Source organism: Oryzias melastigma, linkage group LG12 (genome assembly GCF_002922805.2).
Source record: "Oryzias melastigma strain HK-1 linkage group LG12, ASM292280v2, whole genome shotgun sequence".
Lineage (NCBI taxonomy): Eukaryota > Metazoa > Chordata > Actinopteri > Beloniformes > Adrianichthyidae > Oryzias > Oryzias melastigma.
Genome location: NC_050523.1, coordinates 22,414,662 through 22,441,277, shown reverse-complemented (window position 1 = coordinate 22,441,277; position 26,616 = coordinate 22,414,662). Strand labels below are relative to the sequence as shown.

General features: G+C 42.7%; 2 protein-coding genes across 9 annotated transcripts in view; one reads left to right on the top strand and one right to left on the bottom strand.

Annotated features, from left to right (window-relative positions):
* Window positions 1-6,283, top strand: part of LOC112162859 (amyloid-beta A4 precursor protein-binding family A member 1) — a 30,136-nt gene extending 23,853 nt beyond the window's left edge. Inside the window, exons 9-13 of the mRNA XM_024298791.2 lie at window positions 1,441-1,620; window positions 1,809-2,021; window positions 2,106-2,225; window positions 2,737-2,877; window positions 5,862-6,283. Of these exons, the coding sequence (XP_024154559.1) occupies window positions 1,441-1,620; window positions 1,809-2,021; window positions 2,106-2,225; window positions 2,737-2,877; window positions 5,862-5,933 (726 nt within the window). The 3' untranslated portion in view covers window positions 5,934-6,283. The remainder of the gene's footprint in view (window positions 1-1,440; window positions 1,621-1,808; window positions 2,022-2,105; window positions 2,226-2,736; window positions 2,878-5,861) is intronic.
* Window positions 6,284-6,333: 50 nt separating this feature from the next.
* The window catches only part of tjp2a (tight junction protein 2a (zona occludens 2)), a 49,695-nt gene continuing 29,412 nt past the window's right edge, over window positions 6,334-26,616 (bottom strand). For 6 of the 8 annotated variants that reach the window (XM_036214650.1, XM_024298787.2, XM_024298783.2 and 3 more), the window contains 23 exons: window positions 23,487-23,611; window positions 23,314-23,416; window positions 22,162-22,915; window positions 20,157-20,260; window positions 19,932-20,085; window positions 18,967-19,078; window positions 15,520-15,650; window positions 15,362-15,440; window positions 15,139-15,289; window positions 14,949-15,057; window positions 14,655-14,874; window positions 12,397-12,584; window positions 12,229-12,324; window positions 12,079-12,158; window positions 10,794-11,004; window positions 10,625-10,725; window positions 10,325-10,549; window positions 10,144-10,248; window positions 8,727-8,924; window positions 8,581-8,595; window positions 8,363-8,440; window positions 7,257-7,342; window positions 6,334-7,171 (listed from right to left, as the gene is read on the bottom strand). In XM_036214650.1, the coding sequence (XP_036070543.1) occupies window positions 7,027-7,171; window positions 7,257-7,342; window positions 8,363-8,440; window positions 8,581-8,595; window positions 8,727-8,924; window positions 10,144-10,248; window positions 10,325-10,549; window positions 10,625-10,725; window positions 10,794-11,004; window positions 12,079-12,158; window positions 12,229-12,324; window positions 12,397-12,584; window positions 14,655-14,874; window positions 14,949-15,057; window positions 15,139-15,289; window positions 15,362-15,440; window positions 15,520-15,650; window positions 18,967-19,078; window positions 19,932-20,085; window positions 20,157-20,260; window positions 22,162-22,915; window positions 23,314-23,416; window positions 23,487-23,611 (3,570 nt within the window). In that variant the 3' untranslated portion in view covers window positions 6,334-7,026. The remainder of the gene's footprint in view (window positions 7,172-7,256; window positions 7,343-8,362; window positions 8,441-8,580; window positions 8,596-8,726; window positions 8,925-10,143; window positions 10,249-10,324; window positions 10,550-10,624; window positions 10,726-10,793; window positions 11,005-12,078; window positions 12,159-12,228; window positions 12,325-12,396; window positions 12,585-14,654; window positions 14,875-14,948; window positions 15,058-15,138; window positions 15,290-15,361; window positions 15,441-15,519; window positions 15,651-18,966; window positions 19,079-19,931; window positions 20,086-20,156; window positions 20,261-22,161; window positions 22,916-23,313; window positions 23,417-23,486; window positions 23,612-26,616) is intronic. The other 2 variants (XM_024298784.2, XM_024298789.2) reach the window with 1 other exon arrangement.

Genomic DNA, 26,616 nt, shown 5'->3' with positions numbered 1-26,616 from the left:
GAGCAGAGGAGATGACAGGGAGAGAAGTGATGAGCCTTTAAGGATCTAAAGCGGTGGGTTGTTGGAGCTGTCGTTCTGAAGCATCGTCACCTGGACTTCTCCTGAACAGTGTCTCTTCAGTGGGAGTCCTCCTCTCTCTGAAACCTCCAGGAAAACATCAACTTTAATTAATGAGGGAGAAAATCCGTCTAAATTTTGTATTATAAGAAAACTTTGTCTACATTTAGGCCAAATCCAACTATATTTTGATCTTTTCTAAAGTCCTTCCCAATGCTCTTTAATTATGATGATGCTGCTCCTAAGCAAATTCAAACAACCTGTGTTGTTTCTAGAACATAGTTTCTGCAGAGCGGCAGGAGTTCATTAGAATTCACCTCTGAGTTGTGGGTGGGGCTTTTGGCACAGAGCGACCCTCTGCTAATTTCCCATGATTCATTTGTTTATACTCTCTCCTGTTAGGTCACTGTGGAGAGACGTTTGTGCCATTTTTCTCTGTTTTGTACGACGGAGTATAAGCGCCAAAAAAAAAGTAATATGACTTTTAAATTCGTAAATTTACAAGATTTAAAGTAGTACATTTACAACTAAATCTTGTAAATTTACGAGATTAAAAGTTGTAAATTCAACCTACGACTTAAAATCATAAATATACGACTTTATTCTTGAGATTTAGCAGTTATGACTTTTTTCTCACAAATTTACGAGATATAAAGTCATAATTTTAAAAATACAATTTTCTTTATAAAGTGGCCCTAATACTTCTTTGTAGTTTTGAATACAAAACGTCAACATTTTTTGGGCTCAAAAAATGATTTTACACTTGAAACTCAAAAATACGTGCGAACAAAACCAATTTTCCCAGACATGGACATGAAGGATGATGTTGATTGGCCAGAAATTCTTCCAATCAGGTCGTAGACGGATGGATGCGGCTGGAAGAATTTCTGACCAATCAGCATCATCCCCTTCATGTCCATGTCTGTGATTGGCTGCTTTTGTGGCACATTTCTAAGAGAGAGGATTTCTCTCCAGTGAAAACAGTTTCGTTTGCACGTTATTTCAAGTACATTTTCTGTTTTAAGTACAAAGGAATGTTTTCATCACACAAAATTATTGAAATTTTATGTTCGAAACAGTAAGTGTTGTGTTTGGAATAATGGATCAAAAATCCCTCCATGGGCTTTACAGCACCTCACATATCGGTGATAACCATTTGTTCAGTTTTGATCCATATGGCAGCTCGGACGAGGAAAACAAAGACGTGCATGGATCAGAAATGAAGTGGAGAAGGGAGACTTTGGAGCCATTGAACGTGCATAGAAAGTTAACCCCTCAGAGGGAGGACTGGAGGCTGAGGCCCCAAAAACTTGTGTACATTTAGTAAAGAGAAACTTGTTTGTCTGCTGAAATGACATTGACAGTGGCTGCATGTCCCCCCAGGCCCAGCTCATCGCTCAGTCCATCGGGCAGAGCTTCAGCGTGGCCTACCAGGAGTTCCTCAGGGCCAACGGCATCGACCCCGAGGACCTGAGCCAGAGGGAGTACAGCGACCTGCTCAACACGCAGGACATGTACAACGATGACCTTATCCACTTCTCCAAGTCCGAGAACTGCAGAGACGTGAGTCGGCCAGCAGGGGGCAGCACACGAGGGCATTAAGAACGTAGCACTTAGAATTAGTTTGTTTCCTGTTCAAACCTCTTATTTACTGTGAGGAAAAGTTCCTAAAGCATCAAAATTTCCTATCAGGAAGCGTTCTGGTTTTAGGAAACAGCGGGACTGTGTGACAGACGCAGCTTTTCCTGCAGGTTTACATCGAGAAGCAGAAAGGGGAGATCCTCGGTGTGGTCATAGTGGAGTCAGGCTGGGGGTCCATCCTCCCCACCGTCATCATCGCCAGCATGATGCATGCTGGGCCGGCGGAGAAGTCTGGCCGGTTGAACATCGGTGACCAGATCATGACCATAAACGGGACGAGTCTGGTGGGTTTGCCGCTCAGCACCTGCCAGAGCATCATCAAGGTCCGACCCGTCCTCCGGCGTCGTCTCTGCCGTTTCAGCATGGCGGCTGTTGGTGGTTTCATGAGCTGATCCGTGTCCCCTCAGGGTCTGAAGTCTCAGTCCAGGATCAAGATGAACATCGTCAGGTGTCCTCCCGTCACCATGGTCCTCATTCGCCGGCCGGACCTCCGATACCAGCTGGGCTTCAGCGTCCAGAACGGCATCGTAAGTATCTGCATGACAGCTGAGACCAGAACACAAAAAATCTGAAATCAAAAAATAGAAATCGCTAAAATATCTGTAACTAAATAATTGTGACAGCCCTAATTTTAATGTTTAAACTGCTGAATTTTCTTGATGTCAGACCTGTGGGTCGATTATCTGATGAGGATGTCCCAGAATCTCCAAATAAACCGAATTTGTTGTTTTCACCGTCCAAATTCAGAACCCATCGAATCCTTTTTGGGGTCACAGGGTTGCTGGAGCCTATCCAGCTACTGCTGGGTGAAGGCAGGATAAACCCTGAACAGATTGCTTGTCTGCTGCAGATGCAGAAAATCCCATTTAAACCAGAACCTTCTTCCTAAAAGGCGAGAGAGCTGATCCCTACACCACCATGCAGCCTTTTTTACTCTTTCTGTTCGAATTTGACAAGCACCTCATTTCTAGACTTAACGTGATAACATTTCTGGTGTTGTCCCCCCCATGACTGAACTCTGATGTTTTTCCCCCTCAGATCTGCAGCCTGATGAGGGGAGGCATCGCCGAGCGAGGAGGGGTCCGCGTCGGCCACCGCATCATCGAGATCAACAGCCAGAGCGTGGTGGCGACCCCCCACGAGAAGATCGTCCAGATCCTGTCCAACGCCATGGGGGAGGTGAGGAGAGTCGGATCCACTCCGCTTACAGACAAATAGATCCACGAACGTCGTCGTTTTTCTCGTCTGAGCTGCGATCTGGATCAAAACTGTTCGGCTGGAGAGCTCTGATAATGCTTGCCGTTTTTATTTGTCTGTAAAGTTAGGTTGGGGGTGTGAGAGGCTGTAAGATAGATGATGGGAAGTGGGGGTGGTCTTACTCTGCACCAATGGTCCCGCCCACAACTCAGAAGTGAATTTCTAATGAACTCCTGCTGCCCTGCAGAAACTATGTCCTAGAAAACAACATGGATTTTTACATTTTGGCTAAAAACTTTCAAAAGAAAACAGGCGGAATTAATTTGTATTCTGGTTGTGAGCACTATTTAAAATAGGAAAACAGGATTTAAAGAGAACTTTATGTTGTCAGAAGGAACAACGATCATAAAATACTTCAGCGTAACACTCCGATCATTTTTTGATCTGTTGTAAAATCATCCCTAGTGGTCTTTTGATCATAATTATGCAAATTTTTAGCCAAAATCTAAAAACATGTCTTTCTCTACATGGGTATTCAAGTCCAGGCCTCAAGGGCCGGTGTCCTACATGTTTCCAACCAACCTTCCATTGAAGCTCCTTATTGGCTGCTAATTTCCAGGATCAGGTATGTTTAGCCAATAAGGAGCTTCAATGGAAGGTTGGTTGGAAAACATGTAGGACACCGGCCCTCGAGGCCTGGACTTGAATACCCCCGCTCTACAAGTTTCTGCAAGAGTTCATTCGAAATTCATCTCTGAGTTGTGGGCGGGACAGTTGACACAAAGGAACCCCGCCCCTGCTTCCCCTCTGTATTCAGAAAAATTGAAAGAAATACTCCGAAATGCTATTTTAAATTTCATTTTCTTAATATACGTCCTCTATCATCAGAAAATGCTACACGAACATGCTAAAAACACCAAGTGGGCCTTTATAAAATGTTACTGTAATTTACCAGGAGAATAGCGTTTCCCTGCATGTGTGCATGGACCTGCTGTGCTGTGATCAAACACAAGTCAGAAGAAAAATAATTCAAGCTAAAGGTTTCAGAATCCCAGTCCTGTTGATCAGTGAGCTGTTTGATTTTTACCTGTAAGGCGACCTTGGGTTCCCAGCAAGGCACCATATGAATCAAAATGTATTTATTATTACGTGAGCTTCTTCATACATTAGTTTTAACAGAGAAAAAAATCAGGAAAATCTCTCAAATACTGTCTGATAGTTTTTCAGGAAGCACAGCTTCATTGAAGAATAGTTTTAAAGTCCTCCTCCGAGGAAAATCCTGTTCTTTGAGTTTTTAACATGTACGTGTGGCATTTGTCTTATAAAAATAAACAAATGTAAGAAGAAATCATTTTGTTTTTGCACTTTTGAGTATTTCTCCTTTTAAATTGCTGTCAAAGACAGACTCTGTTTGAATAAATGATCTTTACGTCACTCGCAGCACCAACCCAAATCACAATTTTTGCATTAAATCTGACCGTCTCTTATTGAGGTTACTGTAACTAAAAGTCTCAGTGTAACCCCCTCCAACCTTTTGTTTCCACATTTCTATAGCTTAGTATGATTGGCCACAAAAGGGAGGCTTTTCTTTTGTTTTGTACCCTTGGGGGGCGTTATGCTCGAGTGGAGAAGCAGCAAAGACAGATGTCAGTTGTGCTGCAGGGAAGAACAGGATGGTTCATCAAAGTGACTCCAGTGGAGTTCAGACTCACATGAGCGCATGGACCGGATCTCTGCTGACTTTAGAAAGCGTTATTCTCTTTGGAGATCCAGAAGACATTTTGTTACTTATATTTAACCATTTTTTATATTATAAAAATATAAAGTTGAATCCAAAATGATTCATGCTCCTGGCAACTTCTGATTTCCAAAACATTGTAAGATGATGTAAAAGAGGGATTTACATTTCTGTCTTGGTAAACGTCTGACCTCTGTGGTGCCAATAAAGGTTTTCCACAACCAGCAAGAGGGTTCATATTTTTATAAACCTCAATGAAAATCCTTTTAAGTTATTGTTTTGTGATTTTCCATCACTGTTCATTGAATTTCAGTTTCTGTTTAGGAGGCAAACTTAAAAAAAAGAAGAAGAAGAAAAAAAAAAAAACCAGCAAAGGACCAAATACTTAAATCAGGGTTATTGAAGTCTATCGCACCAAAATCCAAAACACCGTAGGTCTCAGGCCGAACAGGATAAACATTTATTGAGCATTTTTAAAACTTCATAACTGTACCTTTTTAGCATAATTATGAACTAGATGTAAAGATTTACCTGCGATAATTCTAGTGTGAATGCTGTAAGCTGAATTTGGCCGCTGAAAATACTGAAATTAATAGCTATAGCTTGCTAAAATATTAGCTAAATGCCAAATTAACGTCAAAAAAAAAAAGAAAAAAAGGAAACTTAGGTTAGCCAAAACAGCTAGCATGTAGCTGAAAAAAAGTTTGCCTTTAAAGTAGCCTAAAAACGTTTAAAAAAAAGCCTGCATGAGCCTGAAGAGCTAGCATGTAGCTGGAATATTAGCTAAACTCCAAAATGGACAAAAAAAAATAAAAAAAAGCCTAAATTAGCCAAAACAAGCTAGGATGTAGCTGAAATTTTAGCTAAACTCCCCAAAAAAAGCCTAAAAAACGTAGTAAATACCAAAATAGTCCAAAAAACTAGTAGAATGCAATTATTAAAACTTTAAAACAGTTACTTTTTTTACACAATTATGAATTCATAAATAGGCAGGGATATTATTCCAGAATAAATCAACTTAAACCTTAAATAACTTTCAGTATTTTACTCTCCATAAAAATATATTTTGTCAAAATTATACAAGTTGAGCACAAGATAACATCGGGCCATTTATAATAAAATAAAATGATCTGGAGGGCCGGATCCGGCCCCTGGGCCTCGACTTACATCCTCCTTGGAACAGTTTCTTCCTGAAGCAGAAGTGCCGATTGTGTTCTCTCTTTTGCAGATCCACATGAAGACCATGCCTGCAGCCATGTACCGTCTGCTGACTGCGCAGGAGCAGCCCGTCTACATCTGAGCGCCCCTCCCTCTGTTCACCTCCTCTTTACCCCCCCTCCCCAGTTCTGTTTGATATCACTTGACTTGCCTTAATCTGTACAGCTGACCGTCACGTGAGCGTCCACAGCAGAAGGCAGATCATGGCAGAGTGTTAATGTGACATTTTACGTTTGACCAAAGAGAATTTGTGGGTTTTTTCTTGTGCGAAATTTCGGTTGCAAACAGAGTCAATATTAGCTTTGGTTGAATAGCTGTTATATCTGAATGTGCTCTAACTATCGATGGACCTAGAAGCCGTCAGGGCCCGGACAGCCGTGGCGGAACGTGCATGTACAATTCTGGTGGCAGACAATAAAGAAACTCATTCCACGCTTGCTGACTCTTTGTGTTTGTGAGATCAAACGACAGCCAGCGCAGAGGAGTGTAAAAAAGTGAGATTTATTATTAGAAAGTGAGAGGTGAAAAGACAGAAACCACAAACTAACAGCTCTTTACCATGATTGTCGGCACGTGTACAGCAGTGTCTGTAGAAAAATAAAGGTGTGATTGTCGCCGATATCAAACCCAGCAGCACAAAGATTCCGGTGTGAGTGTGGCCCCTCCCTAGAAACCGTTTGACCCGCCTCCTCCAACGCTGCACAGCCTCAGACTCCACAGGCTCGACTCCGGGACAAGCCTGGAGCTGCAAGGCACTTGGCAGTGTTGAACCCCCCCCTCCAGCAGGATTTTAGCAGAAACTACAAAGAAGCAGCAGCAGCTCAACCACATTTTAGACTGCTCCCGGCATCCATTCCACCTGAGAGGGGAGGAGCCCGCAATACGGACAAAAGCAGAGCTGAAAAAATGCACTGGGGGGTCTTGTATCTCATCCTAATCGTCGTCACTTTCCGGAGTGGAACCACAAATCGTTTTTGGGAGAAAACTTGTCGGCTCTGCGACGGTCACGTTATTACGGAGAACTAAACATCACAGAAATATTTACAGCAGAACATCACTTTGTGAAAATTGGGTTAAAAAAGTCTGCAGGTCGGTGCATCTCCAAACACCCGGAGCTCAGAGTTCGCAGTAAAGTCTGTAACCGCAGTAATGACATCACTTCCTGGTCCGGACCCTCACAGCTCGGTGTCTTTGTACTTCTGGGGGGCGTAGAACCCTCTCTTGGTGTGCTCAGAAGGCTGGCGGCGGTAGTCGCCCTCAGCGTCCTCGGGTCTTTCGGAGTACAGCGGCCGGGATGGCGTCTGCGGCTCGGCGTTGGACCTAGAAAAGACCAGAACAGCAGCCGGCCCGTCAGTTTAGCTCGGGATCAGGAGGACTGCGAGTCTGAGCCGTCTCACGCTCTCACCCGATCGGCTGGGGACGGTTGAGGTTGTGTTTGGGGAGTTTCACCGGGACGGCGTAGATGTCGGGATGCTTCTGGGCGATTTCCAACTGCAGAGAGAGCAGACCCAGAACTGTCAGAGCAGAGCGGGAGGACAGCAAACACCTCGTGACACCTTCACCTTCCACAGGCCCAACGGCAGGAATCGCTTTGGCAGCTCCATTGAGTGAACAAGCCTCAGGCCGGACCTGCAGCTTCTGAGGCACCAGAACCCAGTTTTTAGGAGCTTTCTGATCAGCAGAACCAACCACACTAGATTGTGGATGTAATGAGGCGCGTCAAAAGTTTGATAGTGGAGTAACAGATCCTAAAACTCATTGTTCGGATCAGTTTGGATCATTTTTCGGATCAGTAAAAAGTTTTAAAAAAACAACAGGAAAAATTAGGAAGATAAAAGTCTAAAATATTGTTTTTAAAAGCTTTAAAACATATATAAAAAGGTGACCACAAATGTGGTCCAAACCATGGCTAGTAGTGATTGGTACGGATTAGGGATTATCCGTAATCCATTACACCCCTAGTTTTAGAGTAACATTAAGGATGCTTGCAGTGGATGCAGTTTATTGTTCACTGACAGAAATGCAGCTGTAGAGGCTTAGGTCATTTCATAAACTAAACAGTGAGTCTCATTCAGGAGTGCAAACATTAACGGTAGATACTAGGGCTGTGGATCAAACTTAATCTCAGAAACTCAAAGTTCAGCAGCAGTGAGTGTTTGTTCAGGTGCTGATATAAGACATAAAAAAGATCAGAGGATTTTCTACTTCTAAAAGTGCTGACACTCCGTAAACAGATGACATCACAAGCTGCTGCAATGAATGAGTTAAACTAATGCCAGGTTTGTGCGCACGGTTGGATTTGGTAATAAATTATAATTTTTTTCCCTATAATTATTATATATATGTATAATTATTTTTCCTGTAGATAGAGAACCAGTTCAGAACTGGTTCTCTGGTTCTTTGGAGCTCAGGAAGCAGCAGTTCAGTATGGGTCTGATGTGGAACAGCTTTGATGACCTAACAGCATCTTCTGTGTGAACTGCTTCAAGCATGAGTAAAAAGGTGACTGACCCGAGCACTCTCGGCCTCCTGTAGCTCCAGCACCCTCTGAGCTCGGGCCAGGTGGTCCATCTTCTCAAAGGCTTTAATCTGCAGGAGGAGAGATCCCTGTTAATTACAGCTCGGTTCTGAACGGGAACACGTCCAGATGGTACGGTTCACATGGAGGATGGAGACAGCAGATGATGAAGAGGAGCGAAGCACGAATGGTGAGGCAGACGTGCGGTTACCTGCTCACCCATTCTCTACGTTACAGCAAAGAAGCAAAGGAGGAAAAAGAAAGAGATTTCACTGAGTGAACAGACGAGACTGAAGAAAAACCTGCAGGACATGAAAGAGGACAGATCTACGGCTGCTCTCGTCCTCCCGCTCTAACCTTGCCCAAGAAGGATTTGTTGGCGGGGTCCTCCTCCTCTTTGACCGGGCTCTGATCCTCTGTCGGCACGCGGGCGATGGAGGGCTTCAGGGCTATGGGTGGGGGGAGGGGCTTGTTCCCGACCACGGCGTCGCTGCTGATGGTGCTGCTGGACTGAGACTCGCTGCGGGTGGAGTCGCTGCGGATCTGCGTGCGTACCTGACAGATAGTGGAGCCGACTGTTATCAGATTACTTCAGTTTGAGCTGAAACTGCTCTGAAATGTTCAGAAGATTATATTCACACAAACACATCACTGTCTGGGTTCTGTTTATGCTGCATTCACAATCCTCAGAAGTTTCTCACAGAGGTGTGGAGGAGACGTACGGAAACACGGCGTTCATATGTGTGTGATTGAACAGATCATTTCTGACTTCCTTCAGAGGATTCAGAAAAAAATAAGTAATACTACTCTCTAACCCCTAAGATGATATAGTGTGGGATCATCTAGTGCCCAGGATTTTAAAAGCAATTCAGACACCTTTTTTTGTTTGTTTTTTTTTGCCAAAATTGACGTCACCCATTTGCCAAAGTAAAAACCTAATAAATATGAACGGTTTATGAAGAACATTTATGAATTCCCCGTGTTCTGATGGTGAAAACCTGGAATGATTTCTAAAAAATATTTTTTTCTTAAATGACAGATTGTTAAAAGCAATGCATTGTGGTCTATGTTGGCAAATCTAATGAGCATCGATGCATCTTGCTGACTGAAACCTGCTCAGTGTTAAAGTAAAGTACTTCAAGGCATAAATATACACTCACCCATCTTTGAACTTTGAAAACAAACAAAACATGTAGTTTCTTATTATATTTACATGTTTTGAGACCAAATCTAAAAAAACTGAGACAAAAGAATGCTGAATATGCCTCCCCCAACCCCCACAAATGTCCAAATTAAGTCGTGAATTAAAAAGTTACACTTAAACTTTAATTATTTTTTGTATTAATTGTAGTATTGAAACCAAATAGTAGATAAGGGAATGCCATGGTCACTCTTCCTGGTGGTTTGGACCCTTTTAGCTTGCCGTCCTGCCTTCCACTGACATCCCATCCCTGGTGCAGGAGCAGCGTCTGCAGGACAGGTGCTGCTCCTCTCTGGGAGATCTGAACCCCGATAAGGTAACCATAACAGATTGGGTAGCGATAAAGCTCACTAGTTTTTGCACAGACTTCTAAATGGGGGAGTGGGCATTACAACATTAAGTGATATATATGACACTAGTAATCTCACAAATTATAACTTTAGAGGCTAATTGGGAAAAGAAGTTGTCATCAACAAATAAAAATCTTGACCTGAAGAACTTTCATCCTCAGGTTTAGATTTTTCTGAATTTGGTTGAAACAGGAACATTTGGGGATGGACAGGAAGTTCTCACCTTTGGGGGTTCTGGGACAAACGAGGGGGGTGGGCTGGGCTCTCGGTTCAGCGTGTCTCTGTTGCTCGTACTCCTTATGCGGCCTCGGGCTTCAGGATGAGACTTCTGTTCAAACACGACACCGATGGTTAGAAGACGGACAGATGCTGCCAGGAAGTGGCGTCTCCTCAGACGGGCGCACCTCGTCTCGCAGGACGGGCTCCGAGGAGCGACTGATGGCCGACACGGGGTGCGGGTCATCCATCGTCTCGTCCAGCTCGTTGTCAGTGTAAGCTCCGCCTTCATCGGCGGTGTCATCGTAGTCACTGGTCAACCGGCTGTCCATGCTGAGGTAGTCTGCGCCCATGGCAGACAGGTAGGACAAATGGTCGTCGTGGAGATCCAGTTCCTCGTCTGAACCGTCCAGCTGAAGATGACAAGCGACAATGAAATGGGAATCCTAAAAACTGAGTAAAGACTCTTCTGTCTGCCGACTCCTCACCTTGCCCTCCGACACCCACACAGCTCTCTCCTGCTGCAGTTTAATCTCGTCCTTCACGCTGCCGTACCACGCGTCGTTGGCCGAGATCAGGTCGATAGTTGCTGCGGTTGAACAAACAAGACGTGAGTGGAGGCTTCTCTCATTTCAGAGCAGCGGCCGAGTGGCTCACCTGTGAACAGGTGTGAGCAGGTCTTCCTCAGCCGGACGGCCTGCTCATACAGTTTCCTGGAGCTTCGGCTGGATCCGGGCAGGAGGCGGTTCCTCATGGTCTTCACGCCCTGCTTGCTGTCGGGGTTCAGGAAGATGACGATGGGATACCACTGTGTGTAGTTCAGGGTGTCCACGGCTTTTGGCGTCACGTCCAGCAGAGCGTGTCGGTCCTGAGGAAACAGAGGACTAAGATTCAAGAACATCTAAAGCCTTTAACGCAAAACTCGAGGCCCAGGGGCCGGATCCGTCCCTCTGGGTTATTATATCTGGCCCACCAGAACATTTTATTTTATTGAAATTATTGGCCAGTGTTGTTTTGTGCTTATTTCTAACTTGTATAATTTTCACAAAATATATTTTTACAGAGAGTAAAATATTGAAAGTTATTTAAAGTTCAAGTTGATTTATTCTAGAATAATATTCCTGCCTTTTTATTATTCATAACTATGTTAAAGAGTTATGATTTCAGAGTTTTAAAAATTGGCATTCTGCTAGCTTTTTGTACTATTTTGGCATTTACTAAGATTTTTTAGGCTATTTTGAAGTTTAGCTGATATGTCAGCTGCGTGCTAGCTGTTTTGGCTAACGTAGACTTTTTTTTGTTTTGTTTTTTTGGGCTCTTTTGGAAGTAGGTAATATTTCAGCTACATGCTAGCTGTTATGGCTAATTAAGGCATTTGTTCCTGTATTTTTGTCCATTTTGAAGTTTAGCTAATATTTCAGCTACATGGTTTTGTTTTAGCTCATTTAAGTTTTTAGTCTATTTTGAAGTTTAGCTATTTTTTCAGGTACATGCTTGCTGTTTTAATGCTAGCTACATGCTAGCTGTTTTTTTAGTTCACATTTTCAATTTCTTCAGCTATCAGCACTAGTATCTACAGCGCTTACATTATCGCAGGTAATGCTATATATCCAATTCATATTATGCTAAGAACTTATGTCATTAAAGTTTTGAAAATCTAGTTTTAGTGTTCGGCCCGTAATCTAAGGTTTGTTTTGGATCTTGGCCCCCTGTGCGATTGAGTTAGACACCGCTGCTTGAAAGCTTCATTTTCAAGGTTCTCCAGCACTTCACTCCATCTGTTCACCTCTAAAGGAATACATACTATTCCAATGATTTTAAGGACATAATCTCTGGTAATTTAAGGCTAAATTTAACACGTTTTTCATCTTAAATTTTAAATAAATGTGCAGCTCTCTAAAAACTTGTATCACACGACAGAGAAGCTGAGTGTTTTTTCCACCTGTTCAATGATCTGTCGAATGGTGTTTAGGCGCACAACTCCAGAGGATTTCTCACTGCCGGCATCTTTGGGCTCCGTTTCTGAAAGAAGACAGACACGTGAGGATCTGCTTCAAGCAGATTTACAGATGCATGCTGGGATGACACTCACTGGCAATAACAAACTCGTCGGGAAGTTCTGCAGCCAGCTTTTCATTCACTGCGTCAGAAATGGGTCCAAAAATGACCACAGGTCTCCTGAAACCGGCTAAGCGGAGAAAAACGGGGCATTAGTGAGGACAAGGAGGAAGCTGGAGAGTTCGGCGGCAGTGCTTTGCACCTTCACGTAACACCACTCTCTCGTAGGCGGGGAACCTGGTGGTGACCGGCGTGGCGCTCAGGTCCTCCCGGCTCTTGCGCAGGTCCTTCTTCTTGGCGGCTCTCTGACCCCTCAGCCTCCAGAAGTCCCCGCGGTCGTTGGCGGACGATGCCGGAGCGCTGTTCTGGACGTTTGCCATCTGCTCGGCTCTGAGATGGACAGACACAAACTCGTTCGGACAGTTCCAACATCCAAAGTTCCTTTTCCGATTTTAGGAGATTTCCTTCTAAAACCTTCACATTCAGGGAGTCAAGTGTTGTGAGAAACAGTAAATGAAAACCTGTGGCCAAAGGTCACTCCTCACTTCATAAGTGAAAACCACAAGATACCGGTCCTGACTGCACCAGTTTCTGCAGGGACTGTAGGTGGAGCCATTTGCTGTTTCTATCATCAATATCACCTGATATGAACATTGCAGCTAAAAAATTATCGATTCAATTTGAACAAACTACCATTATATGATAAGAAATCTATTTTTTGGCAAAATTCTCCATCTTAAACCAAGTTTCTTTTTCTGGGTCTGATCTCACAGATCGACATTTTTATGTAAGTTTGGATACAAGCTCCTCAAGAATCCATTAAATAAATTATGGGGTTCCCCAGGGGTCAAACTTGGGTTCAATCCTTTTTAATATGTACACGTTGCCTCTTGGAGATGTCATCAGGAGACACGGTTTTAACTTTCAAAGCTATGATAAACATACACAGCTTTACATCACCATGTCTCTTGGTGACTTTAAACCTATAAACACTCTTTTAAATTGTATTTTAGAAAATATAAAGTCATGCAGCTCAAACAGGACAAAAGTGAAGTTTTAAGTATCGGTCCTAAAGACAAGTGAGAAATGATTTTACCAAAATTCAGTCATTTCAAACCTTCTCGCTGTGTGAGACTTGAGTGTATTTTTTAACTCTGAGCAGAATTTTATTCCACACATTAAAAATTATTTTAAGACGGGATTTCTGACAACACGCCTCACCGCATATCAAATACTCCACTTTCTGTGAAAAAGTGGTCTAAACTAAAAAAAATGACAAGAATAAAAGTTCTAAAAATCGATTGAAAATGTGACCATGGAATAAGCGGGATAATGCCCTTCAAAGTGTGCATTATCACAAATGAACGCACTTCACAGAAGCAACCGATCAACACAAAACTGAGGACGGTTCAGGCTTTCACATGGTGCATTAATCTCTGATAAGGCACACTCCGATGGGCATTATCACTTACGTAAAGCCCTGCTCTCTGGTTTACCTCAAAAGTCTATCAAACCTACAACTATTACAGAAGTCAGCGGCCCGAGTTCTGATGAGGACCAGGGGGTGGGAACACATTACTCCCATTTTAAAATCGCTGCAATGGCTCCCTGTGCGTTTCAGGATTGATTTTAAGATTTGATTAATGGATTATAAATGTTTTTATGGTCTTGATCTTTCTTATTTCAAAGATCTTTCAAATTATGAGCCCTCGTAAACCCTGAGGTCCTCTGGTGCTGACCTTTTGGTTAGGACCAAAACTTACGGGGAGACTGTGGAACAGCCAGCCGGAGAACCTCAAGGCCGCAGCGACCACAGAGAATTTTAAGAAGAGGTTCAAAGAAAAGGAAAATGTAGAGGATTGACACACAGGTGAGGAGATCCAGCTCCAATCTGGGATTTCTCCTAGAATCTGTGACTGCGGTGGGTGAGAGAAGGATGTTACAGAAACTGGAACCCATCAATTTTCTTCATCATCATCATCGTCATCATTCTCTGCCTGAACCACGGCTGCACTGAGGAGCTTCTTCAGTTTAACTTCTCATTGACTTTAACTCCTCATTGCAGAAAGGAGCGCTTTCACAAATCTTTCTTTCTTCTCACCTATTAGACTTACAGACTCTGGACGATATTTATTGCTATTATTAACTTTTTGAGTGTATTTCTAGTCTTATTTATTATCCATCTGCTGCTTTTATTGTAGCTATAGTAACAAGATATCGTCCCCTTTGTGGCATCAATAAAGTATTATTCTATTCTGAACAATAGAAACTGACGGGTGGCGTCCAATAACGACCTCATGTCACTGTGTTGTCAACCCTCACAGAACATCTGGATGGTTCTGATGCTTCTTTACATTCAGGACGGGTTTTCTGCAGCCCAAAGGAAGGACACTTTAGATTCTATATTCTGTCCCTCGATGAAGGGCGTGCTGACACAACATGCACATCTATCCCACACACCTGCTCTTGTTAGGGATGATCCCTTTCTCCATCAGCTGGTTGTTTTTGTCCGTTCGGACTGCGAGCCAGTGACCCAGCTTGCCGTCGTAGAGCGTGTCCGTCACTTTGAAGATCTCTCCTCTGGAGAACGGGAGGCTCTGAGGAGTTTCCTTCTCATACTCGAAGTGGGTTCGGATGAAGAAGGAGTCTCCTCGGCCAGAGGCTAAGATGTCCTTGTAGACTGAAGGAGGAGGAGAGGATCGGTGTTTCTCTGACTTTAAAAAGGGTTCTTTTGGCACAGAGATCCTTTCTTACCTTCAGGCTTGCTCTGAGCGAGGATGGTTACATCCTCTCCTTTGGGAATCTCCAGGAGGTAGAGAACGGCGTCTTCACGCACCATTCCTCTGAAGTCCATGTTGTTCACCTAAAGAAAAAAAACATGCATATAATCCAGTAAAAGTGTCTTTTAAAAATCAAAACTGTCACAAACGGTTCAAGAGTGTACCTTCATGATCTGATCTCCAGTGCGTAGACCCTCCTGGTCCGCCGGGCTGTCCTCCTGAACACCAGCTACAAAGATGCCCACATCGTTCCCCCCCGCCAGCCTAAGGCCAACGCTGTCTCCTTTCTTGAAGAGCACCATCACGGTGTTGGGTCTGCAGGAGACGCTTTCAGAGTCAGCCTCTGAAGCAGGAATCTCCCCGAATGACCACACGCCCGACACTCACCCGTAAACTTCCAGGTCCTCTGCGCTCGGCTTCAGCAGCACCTTGGGAGGGGCGTGGACCCTGGAGGGCACAGCTGGACCTGCAGAGCCAGGACAGACAGAGTAACCCCCCACGAACCACCACCAGCTTCTAAAACCGAGAGGCAGAAACACCCTTACTTGGTGGCGTTGCCGATCGAGGCTCCTCCCTCTCTGCCTTCACAGAGGGCGTGTCCTCAGCAGCCTTCTCTGAACCTCTAAACGGTGTTGGCATAGCCCCCATCTTGGCGAGTCTGCTGGGGGGGTCCTCTCTATAATTACACCAAGTAAGAATTTATGCTTATACTTCTGTAACAGATCGGATTAATAAAAGAAGAAACATCAGCCACAATTCTTTGATGTATCATCTAAAATTAAACACATTTTAATAATCCTGAAAATCAGTCATGATTTCAGTTTGCTGGCTTTGTTTCAGCTAGCATTTTTGTTTCAGGAGGACTTTAAGCCAAAACTAAAAACTACACAGAAACTGAAGCTGAATATGAGCTGCTTTTCAAAATAAAAGCTCGGGTTTGGAGAACTTTGAACACAGAGAAAAGAAAAAAAATCAGAATTCTTTAATTTAGGATTAAAATCATAATCACAGCTTTTTAAACATTGTATAATATATTTAAAAGTATTTTCCACTAAGACTTGGGTTAAAAGCAGTAGTATTTGCGTATTATCCAGATTCTCTCCAATTTTTACAACTTGTAGCTTCATATAAAAATATTCTATAATCCTTCCTTCTTGTTTAATTTTGGTCTACAGTAAACATAAAATGATCTATAAAGTCAAGCACATTTCTCTCCTTTGATTACACAAAGAATTTTCAAAAGCACATTATAAAACACTCACCGTTTTTGTTTTGTTTTTTTCCAGCAGACTCCCGGTCTGGTAAATACTCCCTGATTTAGGAGGCAGCTTTGTTGAATCATTTTGACTTTAGTTCACGAAGCTCTTCTCTGAAGTATCACGAAGAAAACTGCCCCAGCTATATTTCTATTTGTAAAAAACAAACTGCATCCACTGCTGCTTGGAATAAATCTTTAGGGTCCTAGAAAGATGTGCAACCAAAAACATGGCTTCCTGAGAATCTTTGACTTATTTTTTTTTCTTTACTAAATTTCCGAGATGACAAAACGTGCTGCACACAGCAGTACCGCCCCCTGTGGGCCATCTGCTTTATCACAGTCAAGGAATTTCTAGCATGTTATTATATTTATTGTTGAAATCTTTAAGCAAGACATCCAGGTAAAAAAAAAAAAAAACTGAAGAGCATAATAGTCCTATAATATTTTACCTGAAGTGTCTCAAATTTACATTGATGTAAAGATTTTAGCAGCAGCGGTCCTCTCAGAACAGAAGAACTGGAGTTTGGTTTTTGACTGCTTACATTTACGTGAAAGCAAACCCAGAAATGCATTTTAAGCAAACCGAAATCCACCCAATCGAAGTGTCAAAGAAAAAAATGTTGCTTCGACTTTAATTAAATGTCTTTTTTTTGCACAAAATACAATTTGTGATTTTTATTTACTCATGTGTTCAGGTCTGCTATTATTAAACAATAATATCTTATATTAAAAAAAAACTATCTTCGAGTGTCAAAATTGAAGGTTTCCTCGTTTTCCTTGATCCAGGCAGAATACCAAAAGGGGTTGATAGCTTCTCATGAAGCTGCTGCTTATTGCAGATTGGTTCATTCTAGTCTTGTTCAGGTCTGCAACCTTGTTCCTGTTGTCCTTTGACAGCTCGTTGGTCTTGGTGGGGAGGTGGCAGTCAGACTGTTTAAGGGTGTGGACAGGTGTCTTCTATGCAAATTACAGTACAAACAGATGACACCTGGGGTTTAGAAGAGCTTCTTAAAGAAGAAGTTACAGGTCTGTGAGGGACCGAAGTCTCACTTGTTTGTAGGAGATAACAACTTAGAGTTTCTACATTTTTTTTTACAAGTAAGTTAATTCAAAATCAAATGAAGGGATTTCCTGGAATCTTTTTTTTACATTTTGTCAGTCAGTTTAGAAGTTCATCTATGATGAACATTACAGACAAAACTTGGGTTTGAAAGTGGAAAATTTGCATAATACTTACAAATACTTTTTGCCCCACTTTTTACCATATTCCAAGGTATTCTAAAATAAAGTAATTTGAAATATCAATATTTGTGAAGCCAAACTATGAAAATGTACAAAATTAAAAGTTTTGATCTCGAGCAGTTCAAATGTGATGCTGTGGATTTTGGTTTTACCTTTACAACTTTATTTAAAAGTTTTTTATTTTCACAGTTGAACAGCTGTATTATATGTGCTGTCCTAGCTGTTCTGATGAGGCATGTTTTATGAAATCACCGACTTTTCTGCTCTTTATGGCGCCAATCCAGCAGCTCTGGGGTGGATATTTTAAATATTGGTCCTGAATTTAAAAAAAATAAGAAACAGGTCTTCCCCCACTCCTGGGAGCAACTTTACATCTACCCACTGCAATTCTCTGCCACAAAGTTTGAGAAAAGTAACGAGTCAGCATTAAGAGGCTGATCATCTCTATGAAAATCTGTGTAATCCAGAGATCGAGCTTTAAGCAGCTGGTGTTCCTCCAGCAGCTCCAGGAAAGGAGGGTTTTTTGTTTTATCATGAGTTTCTCTTCTTTCAACTCTCCAAGATCATCTGAGGGTTTAGAGATCAGCTCACCAAGTTTCATTCTACTCAGGATTTTCCAGCAAAAGTAAAGATTTCCTTTGGACTGCAAGTGTCTCTATATCAAAAACTCAAAGTTCTTCCACCTAAAACTCTGTCCTGTACACAATGATCCAGCTATCCTGGAATAACTGAGTTTTGACCTTTGTAGTTTGATTCATGGCTCTTGTGTAAAAGACATTTACGCATGCAATTCCCATGATGCACTGGTGTGTATCAGAATGACTCTTCGGGAGAGCATGCAGTCTTTTTCTACAAAAACTAAATCTCTTTAACTCATTAGAACCCATGGTAACAAAAGAACATCAGAAATATGTTATGTGGTTTACTTAGTCTGCTGGATATCTCACATTATTTCTATTTTAAAGCTAAAAGAGTCTTTGGTGAACTGGAAGGAGAAAGAATCAGGATTTTGGAGGAAGTTCTGTCCATGAAGATCTTCACTTCCCCAGCACCAAAAGCCACGCCCCCTCAGAAGAGATTTTGGAAACAGAGGCATCAATTCAACATGAAAAAATGTCTTTTTAAGACATTTAGGTTGTGGGATTTTAGTTAAAAACTTAATCATAATTAAAACACTACTGGGAATGTTTTTTTTTTTTATTTGAAAAATTACCATGGGGGGACTTTAAGGATTTTAATGGGTTAAAGAGTTGAAATTAAAAAAGTGGACTCTTTTTAGGGCGGGGCACAAACCACACAACTATAAAGGCTACATTCAGGCCCCTACAGCCTTTCTCAACACATTCATGTAATGTATTGTCACAGCACTAAACTACCAGAGGAGAGGCCTCTGTGTGGCCACATTTCGGAACAACTGGGTTTCACTTTAAATGGAGCTTGTATTACGACGAGCTCCGACAGCCACCGAAATGTGGCCCTCAAGGCTGCGTACCTGGGTTTGTCTCTAAGCCTCTCATTGGAAGAGTGGGAGGAGAGGTCGGAGTGGTGGCCTCGTCTGTCATCCTGTGGAGAGTAAGAGCGGTACGACTCGATCTCTGAGATATCTGCAAAACACGACACACAGGATGAAAGTTGTGACCTCCCTTCCGACAAACCAGTGTCTTCATACGCGTGTTCTGGTTACAGACACTCCAAACTCGTTCGGGAGAGTGGGGAAATTTGGAGAACAGAGAAATGAGGCAGCTCCACATTAACGCCAGATCGAGATTTATACGTGTCATCTGCAAACCTTCAGTTGAACGACTAGCATCAACCCTGAGACCACATGACTCCAGGATGGTTTGAAGCTCAGACAAAAGACAAAAAGGTTTGGAGCTTCTGCAGCGACAATGAAATTCTCCAACAGCAGGATTATGACGGGATTAGATCACCCTGCTGCAGGCAGGGCACACTTTCACACATGAAGACACGTGCACAGACACATGCACGCTCACACCGAGCTAAAGTGGGTCAGAAGTCTTAGGGCCACCCCCCCCCCTCCGCAACAAAACAAAAACTCACACCACTTATCTAGATTGGTTTTGGCCAATGGCGGCATGCCATCTGGTCATGTGACACTAAAACCAGGTATAAAGGAGTGAGTGCGATGAGGCGGGGCCTGGTGGCGGTTAGTGGATGTCTGGTGTTAGCGCTGCTTTGCAGAACATGAAATAATGTTTGCATACCACTAAACTGGATGTGAGCAAAAGCTTTATTCAGTTACTGGATTGACAGATACAACATTGTCATGGCAACAACGTTTTCTCAGCTGATTTAAAAATGAAGTTCACATGCACTGGGCTTCCTAAATGAAGGTGATGAGGTTGATGATGATGATGATGAGGATGTCGGCCACTCGCACTGTGTGCTTTCACACCAGATAGGTCCTGCTGCTTTTCAGTTTGGAGTATCTCTCACCATCGAGCTCCGAGTCGCTGTCGACCATGGGTGGGATTCGGATCAGCACTTGACGCCGGTCCCGCTGCACCACCAGCTGCAGCTTCCCGCGGGACTTCTCGATCAGCTTCCCGGCGTCGGCCAGAGACAGGTTTTCTGTCACCGTCCCGTTAATCTGAAAGCAGAGACATGAGGTGAGGAGGACCTGAGTGAAACCAGCTCACCGGTGCAGACAGTTGGATTTACCTTCAGTATGATGTCGCCCTCCTTCAGGTTCCCGTCTCTGCCGGCGAGTCCTGTGCTGGTCATCTCTTTGATGAAGAGCTGGCTGCCCAGACGAAGGCCATACTCTGGAAGAGAACATACTTTTCTGAAGGACTGGGTTGATAAAATTGATTAATTGATTTGAATCGATTTCAGCTTTACAAATCAATAATCGATCCATAAAAATATATTTCAATTTAGCACATAAAGCTAAAGTCTGTTAGCTTGATAGTAACGTATAATGGGATTTCCCGTAGGACAGCTAGTGCTAACGCTGGGTCGACCTAAACTGACTAAATGAACATCTTTATAAACTCACAGGCATGATTTTTCCAAACTCTTTAAACAAAATATTTTTTAAAGTAACCATTTGGGGTCTAAAACACCAGTTTTTCCCTCATTATTTCTTCTTCTTCGGGAATAAGGTGTAATGCTTTAGCGCGATCACCACCTAGTGTCCAAACTGAAACGTCCTCCAGGAGAAGCAGAACAATGTTTCCAATGTTAATGATCTGAACATTTTTGTTAGAACTTCTCCTTTAGAGAATCCATGTAACACTGGATGATATTAACAATCTCATTATTTCACTGATACATTTACAGGATGTGAACTGGATCAGATTAATATAAATATATTCAAATCATATAGTAGATTAATAATGTATATCTAAACAGAGATGTGCACAGAATTTTTGAGGGGGAGGGGCTCAAAGTTGGAGAAGGGCAACAAAAACGTGTTTGCTTATTTATGCTTTAAATAATACAGAAATTAACAGAAATTTAAATATATATGCATATATTAGGAAGTAACTACTCAGCTATATGACCCGTGTTGGGAAGATGATACAAGTGTAAACAATTGATAGACTTGGATATCATATCATATATCAATATAAATTATAATATCTTAAACACAGATCCAACTACTTTCATCCCCAGAATGCTGAAATTATTAATATTTAATGTCATTATAACACTGTTGCTGTGAGAATTTGAGTTTGGTTTAAATAAAAACTCAAACTCAAAAAAATAAAAAATAAAATAATTTAAAAAAACAGGGCACAAGGGTACTTTTTAATACGAAGCAAAAAGGGCAGGTGCTAAAGCACCCCTAGGGCCCCATGTGTGCACGTGCCTCTTTCTAAACAAATGTGTAAACTAAAAACTGAATTGAATAGAGTGGATCGAAAGGAAAAAAAAAAAATCAGAAACGAATCTATCCAGGCTCTGGTGAATCGAATAGAATCGTTTCTGGAAATTATTATCGATGTTGTCACTTACTTTTCTGTGCTGACTCAAAGCAAACGGAGCACACTGAGAACTTTAGAGTTCTGCAAGGGTTCCATCATAGCAGTAATTTCCTGATCTCACATTGCAAAATTGTAACAGCAGCACTGAGTGGGTCACTCCTTACTAGGGGTGTTCCAAAATAGCAATATTTCACGACATTTAGTCCTGCAATTGATTCTCAATAGGTTCTCACCAAGTACCAATCTTTTATTTTCCTTTAAAGAGACTGTAAAATGTTATATCCGTCATCCTTCAGAGGTAGATAGGGAGCACGCGTTTCAAGACTGGCTGTCACGGGCACCAATGCGTGTGAATTATTGAAATTTTGTTTCTGTTTACAACAATTTTACACTAAGTAGTGGCACTGCTGTTCATGTTTACACCGAATTTTGCAGATCATTCCAATTTGTGTCAATGTTTGTCAAAGACACAGTATTACTGATTTTAACAATGTTCCACAAGTGTCTATTATTTGTTGCACAAAAAAAGATGCAAGTTGTTTATCATTCTGTTCAAGCTAGACAATAAATGGAGATATGTTTATCTAAAAAATATGTGTTCTTCTATACATTTTGAGTTATCAGGGATGATTTTTACCAATTATCGCAGTATTGTGATACCATCAGTATTCTAAGCTATGCATCAGGTATCGCATTGTATTGTGAGGTACCCAGTGATTCCCAGCCCCATCCCTCACCTTCGTTAGGGTGGTTCTTCAGCAGGAGCACGTTCACAGGTTTCTCCAGCGGCTCCAGGTCACGGGCGGGGCGTGGCAGTGGGATGGGGATGGGTGGAACCACGGGTGATGGAGAGCGGTCCAGACGGTCCCTGCTGGCGCTTCGTCTCACTGGCTCATCAAACTTCCTGGGGTTGCGCTCGAAGCTTGGGTCGCGCCCGCGGACCGGTCCTGGGCTTTCTCTCCTGTAGCGGCGATCCGGGCTGTAATCCCGGTCCAGCATGCGCTCACTGCGGTAGCGGCGGTCCGGGCTATAATCCCGGTCGAGTGCGCGCTCACTGCGGTAGCGGCGGTCTGGGCTGTGGTCGCGGTCCAGCATGTGCTCACTCCTGTAGCGGCGATCGGGGCTGTAGCGCCGGTCAGGGCTGCTGCGGCGATCAGGGCTGTAGCGCCGGTCAGGGCTGTAGCGTCTGTCGGGGCTGCGGTCCAAAGTGCGACCTCTGCTGCCATCCCTGCGGGGCCGGCGGTCTGGACTCAGGTCTCTCTCTGGGTTCCTGCCGCGGTCCTGCCGGTTGTAGTCCCGCTCACGGGTTTGGTAGCCTGAATCCATGTAGCCTCCCCGCTCCTGACTGTGGTCCCGCGCACTGCTGTGTGTGCTGCGCCGGTCGGGCTCGTAGTTGTAGTCATCATTGTAGTCGTTGTTGAAGACACGGTCATCGGGGGAGGGGGCGCGGTTCATTGCAGTAACAGGAACCTTCACGGGCCTCTTGACAACCTAAATGTTTGTGTCAAATCAGTCATTAATGAAATGTGATACTCTTAGGACAGGGGTGTCAAAGTCAATCGCACAGGGGGCCAAAATCCAAAACACACCTTAGGATGAGAACTAGATTTATAGCATTACCTGCGAAGATGCTAGTGCTGATAGATGAACATGCTGAAATTGATAGCTAAAACCGCTGAAGCTGATAGCTAGCTAAATTATTAGCTAAATGCAAAATTAGCGTAAAAAATTAAAACAAAAAGCACATACATTGGGCCATTAATAACAATAAAATAACATTAAAATAAGATGATCTGGAGGGACGGATAGAATTACCCGGAGGACCGGATCCGGCCCCCGGGCATTGACTTTGAGACGTGTCTTAGGAGACATGTAGAAGGTACACTCACTATTTTGGCGACTTTGCCGCACTTCCTGAGGGTCTGCACAGCAAAGGAGTGGACCACCCCTTCCATGGGGACGCCATTCACCTGAATCACGCGGTCCTTCTCACTGGAAAAAGAGGTTGTTGATGACCAACAAAAACATGCTTCACTTTACTGCCGAGAGGAAAGAAACTCACAACAACAACCCATCAGCCGGCCCGCCCTGCAGGACATCAGACACCACGATGGACGTCTCGCCCGTCTCATCGTTCGGGTTGTCCCGTCCTCCGGACACTGCAATGCCGAAGCCCATTTTGGAATCCTGAGGAAAGAAACAGACATTTCCATCATGGAGAAACACATCCACTACCGAAGGCAGTGTGGAAGTGTGAACGAGTCCAACAGAACCGGATCCTTTGATCCCACAAATGTGTGCAACCATGAGCTTTGTGATAATGTGGCTTTCTGAGGTTTGACTGCTTTTAACAGAACAATCCTTGCTCTGACGGCTTAGTGGCAGAAAAGGATTGTACCTGCTGTAGCTGCAGTTTGCACAGATGAGATTGAGTTTGGAGATTTGATGACCTTTATCTCTCTTTATCCTCCGCTTTCCATCTGTACTGAAAAAAAAAATCCTGTTTCCTCTGGTCTTTAGCAGATGGCCACAGGAGTGGGAGGGAGCACATAGACTCCAACAAATAAAACAAACTCTTCTGATAAAAAAGGATAAAATGCGAGTCACAGAGGGATTGAACAAATGAGGACGGAGTCTGGTTCAAAGTGAATTTCAGAGTGAGCATGGACAAACACACTGAAATCTTCTGCTCGGCTTTTAAGTTACACATTTCTGGATGTTTTGATTTTCTTGTCTTTTAACCCTTCTGATACAAAAATGTTCATCTATGTTCCAGTCATTTTGTGTTCATGTCCTTCAGCTCTCTTGTTGTTGCTGTAACTAACATATCTCTTGTCCAAATAGATCTTCCAGTGGTTTTTATCCTGGTCTGCCTTTTATTTTTATTTCTCCATTTTCATAATGTTCTTTTGCCATTTTAGTTACTAAAGCCTTACAGGTGCTGCAGGTTTTTGGGCTGTCCGGGCCCATGAGGGTCATAGGGAGGAGTGGCTGGATCTTAAGAGGAGTACAGGTGTGTCTTGCAGTTCCCCTTGAGGCTCATGTCTACAACTCAAGGTAATGTAAGTTGCGTGCTCTTAAGATGTACAGGTGATGCTATCGTATGATGTTCCTATGTTCCTTGAGACAGGCTTGGTTTTGAACTGGTGCTTGATAAATGATCTGAATTGAATGTTTTTTTTGTAAAAACAGGTAGGCTGGTGATTTAGGTCTCAGGGTGTATTCAGACAGCAAAAATCAGTTGCTCTGGACCGAGTCCGCTTAATTTGGTCCAGATGGAGTCCTGAACTTTGTGTTTGTTTTGTATTCCGCCATCTACTAGACATTTCTGTTTCGAACCAAAGCTTGTAAACAAAACCAAAGAGCTCCTCAGTCATTGGCCAAGAATTACGAAGGCGGAGCAAAGCAGCAACAAAAATAATAACGAAAGTCCTACATTTTTGCCATCCTTGTCAGGATAGATAGTTCAGTTGTATTTCGCTGATCCAATTTTGAAAGCCTGTATCAACGTCAAATACAACACTTTTTATTGATACTTGTGGATACAGTGGAGACATGCTGCAAGACAGTTACTGAAGAGACAACGGCTCAGAATGTACCATGATAACTGTTAATGACATTTAGACCGTCAGAAAAACAGTGGGAGAAGCAACGTGTATCACATTTTAAGTTGTTACCTGCATACATCCAACCACATTTCAATGAGTTACTGTTGCATCTCTGCTCCACATTTGTCGGCAGCTTTCTGTTTTATCCCATAATGCCCAGCTACAGTGGGTGTATTGGTCCAGCTGTTCCACTCTGAGCACAGAGCCTATTCAGACTGAGGTAACTCAGAGTAAACAGCAGCTCAATCCAATTGCAAATGAACTGAAACCACCTCGAAAGATGGGTCAGAGAGCGGTTCCTGGTCCTGGACCAGGGTCCACTTGGGTGAAGATCTGTTTCGAAATATTTACTTTAGGTGAACCAAAGGTGTCCAGTCTGAATACACCCTAAGCAAGTATACTTTAGACCAGCAATATACTGTTTTTAGCAGTATTTGCATCATTGTATCATTTCTGTATTAGGGAGGCTTGGAAGTAGGGGTGGGCGACATGACGATATAAAACCGTCTTACAATCTTCAAAGCTGACGATCTGTCATTTTTGAGAGATCGTCTTATCACTCTCTCCTACAAAAAGCTGCAAGAGTGAGAAGGCAAAAGCTTGTTGACTGACAGAGGTCCGAAAAATTACCAAAAGGAGACGCAGTGTTTTGCAATCAACTTCTAAAACCTAGACAACAAAATAATCCAATGGAGAGAATTCATCACAGGACAGGAATCACATTTTAATAGAGAGAAATCAGGCTGGGAACCATGAACTGTGTGCTAAAGTGGGTGCTAGCAACTCAAGAGTTCCATGCTAGTTTGGTTCTTTGATGTATGTTTTTATTAATGTTTCATGTTTTAAAACATAGTGAATGTTAATCGCACATATTCACGTTCAACCTGCACAAAAACTGACGGAAATTTATGTTGGAAACACGTAAAATGTGCGGTCAAGATGCACGTTGCTGCATTGTTTTGCTAGCACGTAGCTAGCTACTTTAAGAGCCTAAATCCACTTTTTTTTTTTTGTAAGTGAGTTAGTACATAATTTTCTTAATCCATGGCGTCACCGTTGAGCTTTTTTCTTGGTCGTACGGACCGGAGAAAGCCCAGCTAGAATATACAGCGCTAACGCTAACGCTAGCTTTCTGCTCAGTGACATAAACACAGAAGAGAGCAGATGTTAGTGAAGGAGCTGTGGATGTAAACTTTAACCTGCCACAACATTTACTGCTATTATCTCTGTGTTTTGAATCTTCACAGTTTGGCAGATGTATTTGATGTTATCATCCAAGTTTAAAAATGTTTTTTGTATCAGTTAAAGATGCTACCTGGAGCCTTTTTCTCAAAGTAAAATGAAATAGTCTATTTGAAGGTAAATTCTGAAGCAATTGAGATTTATTTACCATGTATGTAATCCAAAAATAATAAAAGTTTCAGTTTCATTTGAAAATGTGGTAAAGGGTGTTTTTATTATTATAATTATTATTTAGCACTTTGAGATGTTTTTAATAGCGAAAGGACTTAACTAAACTTTATCAGTCATTCATGCTATTAAACTTCATCAGTCTCCCTCATTTCTGGTCTTGGGTGACAATCA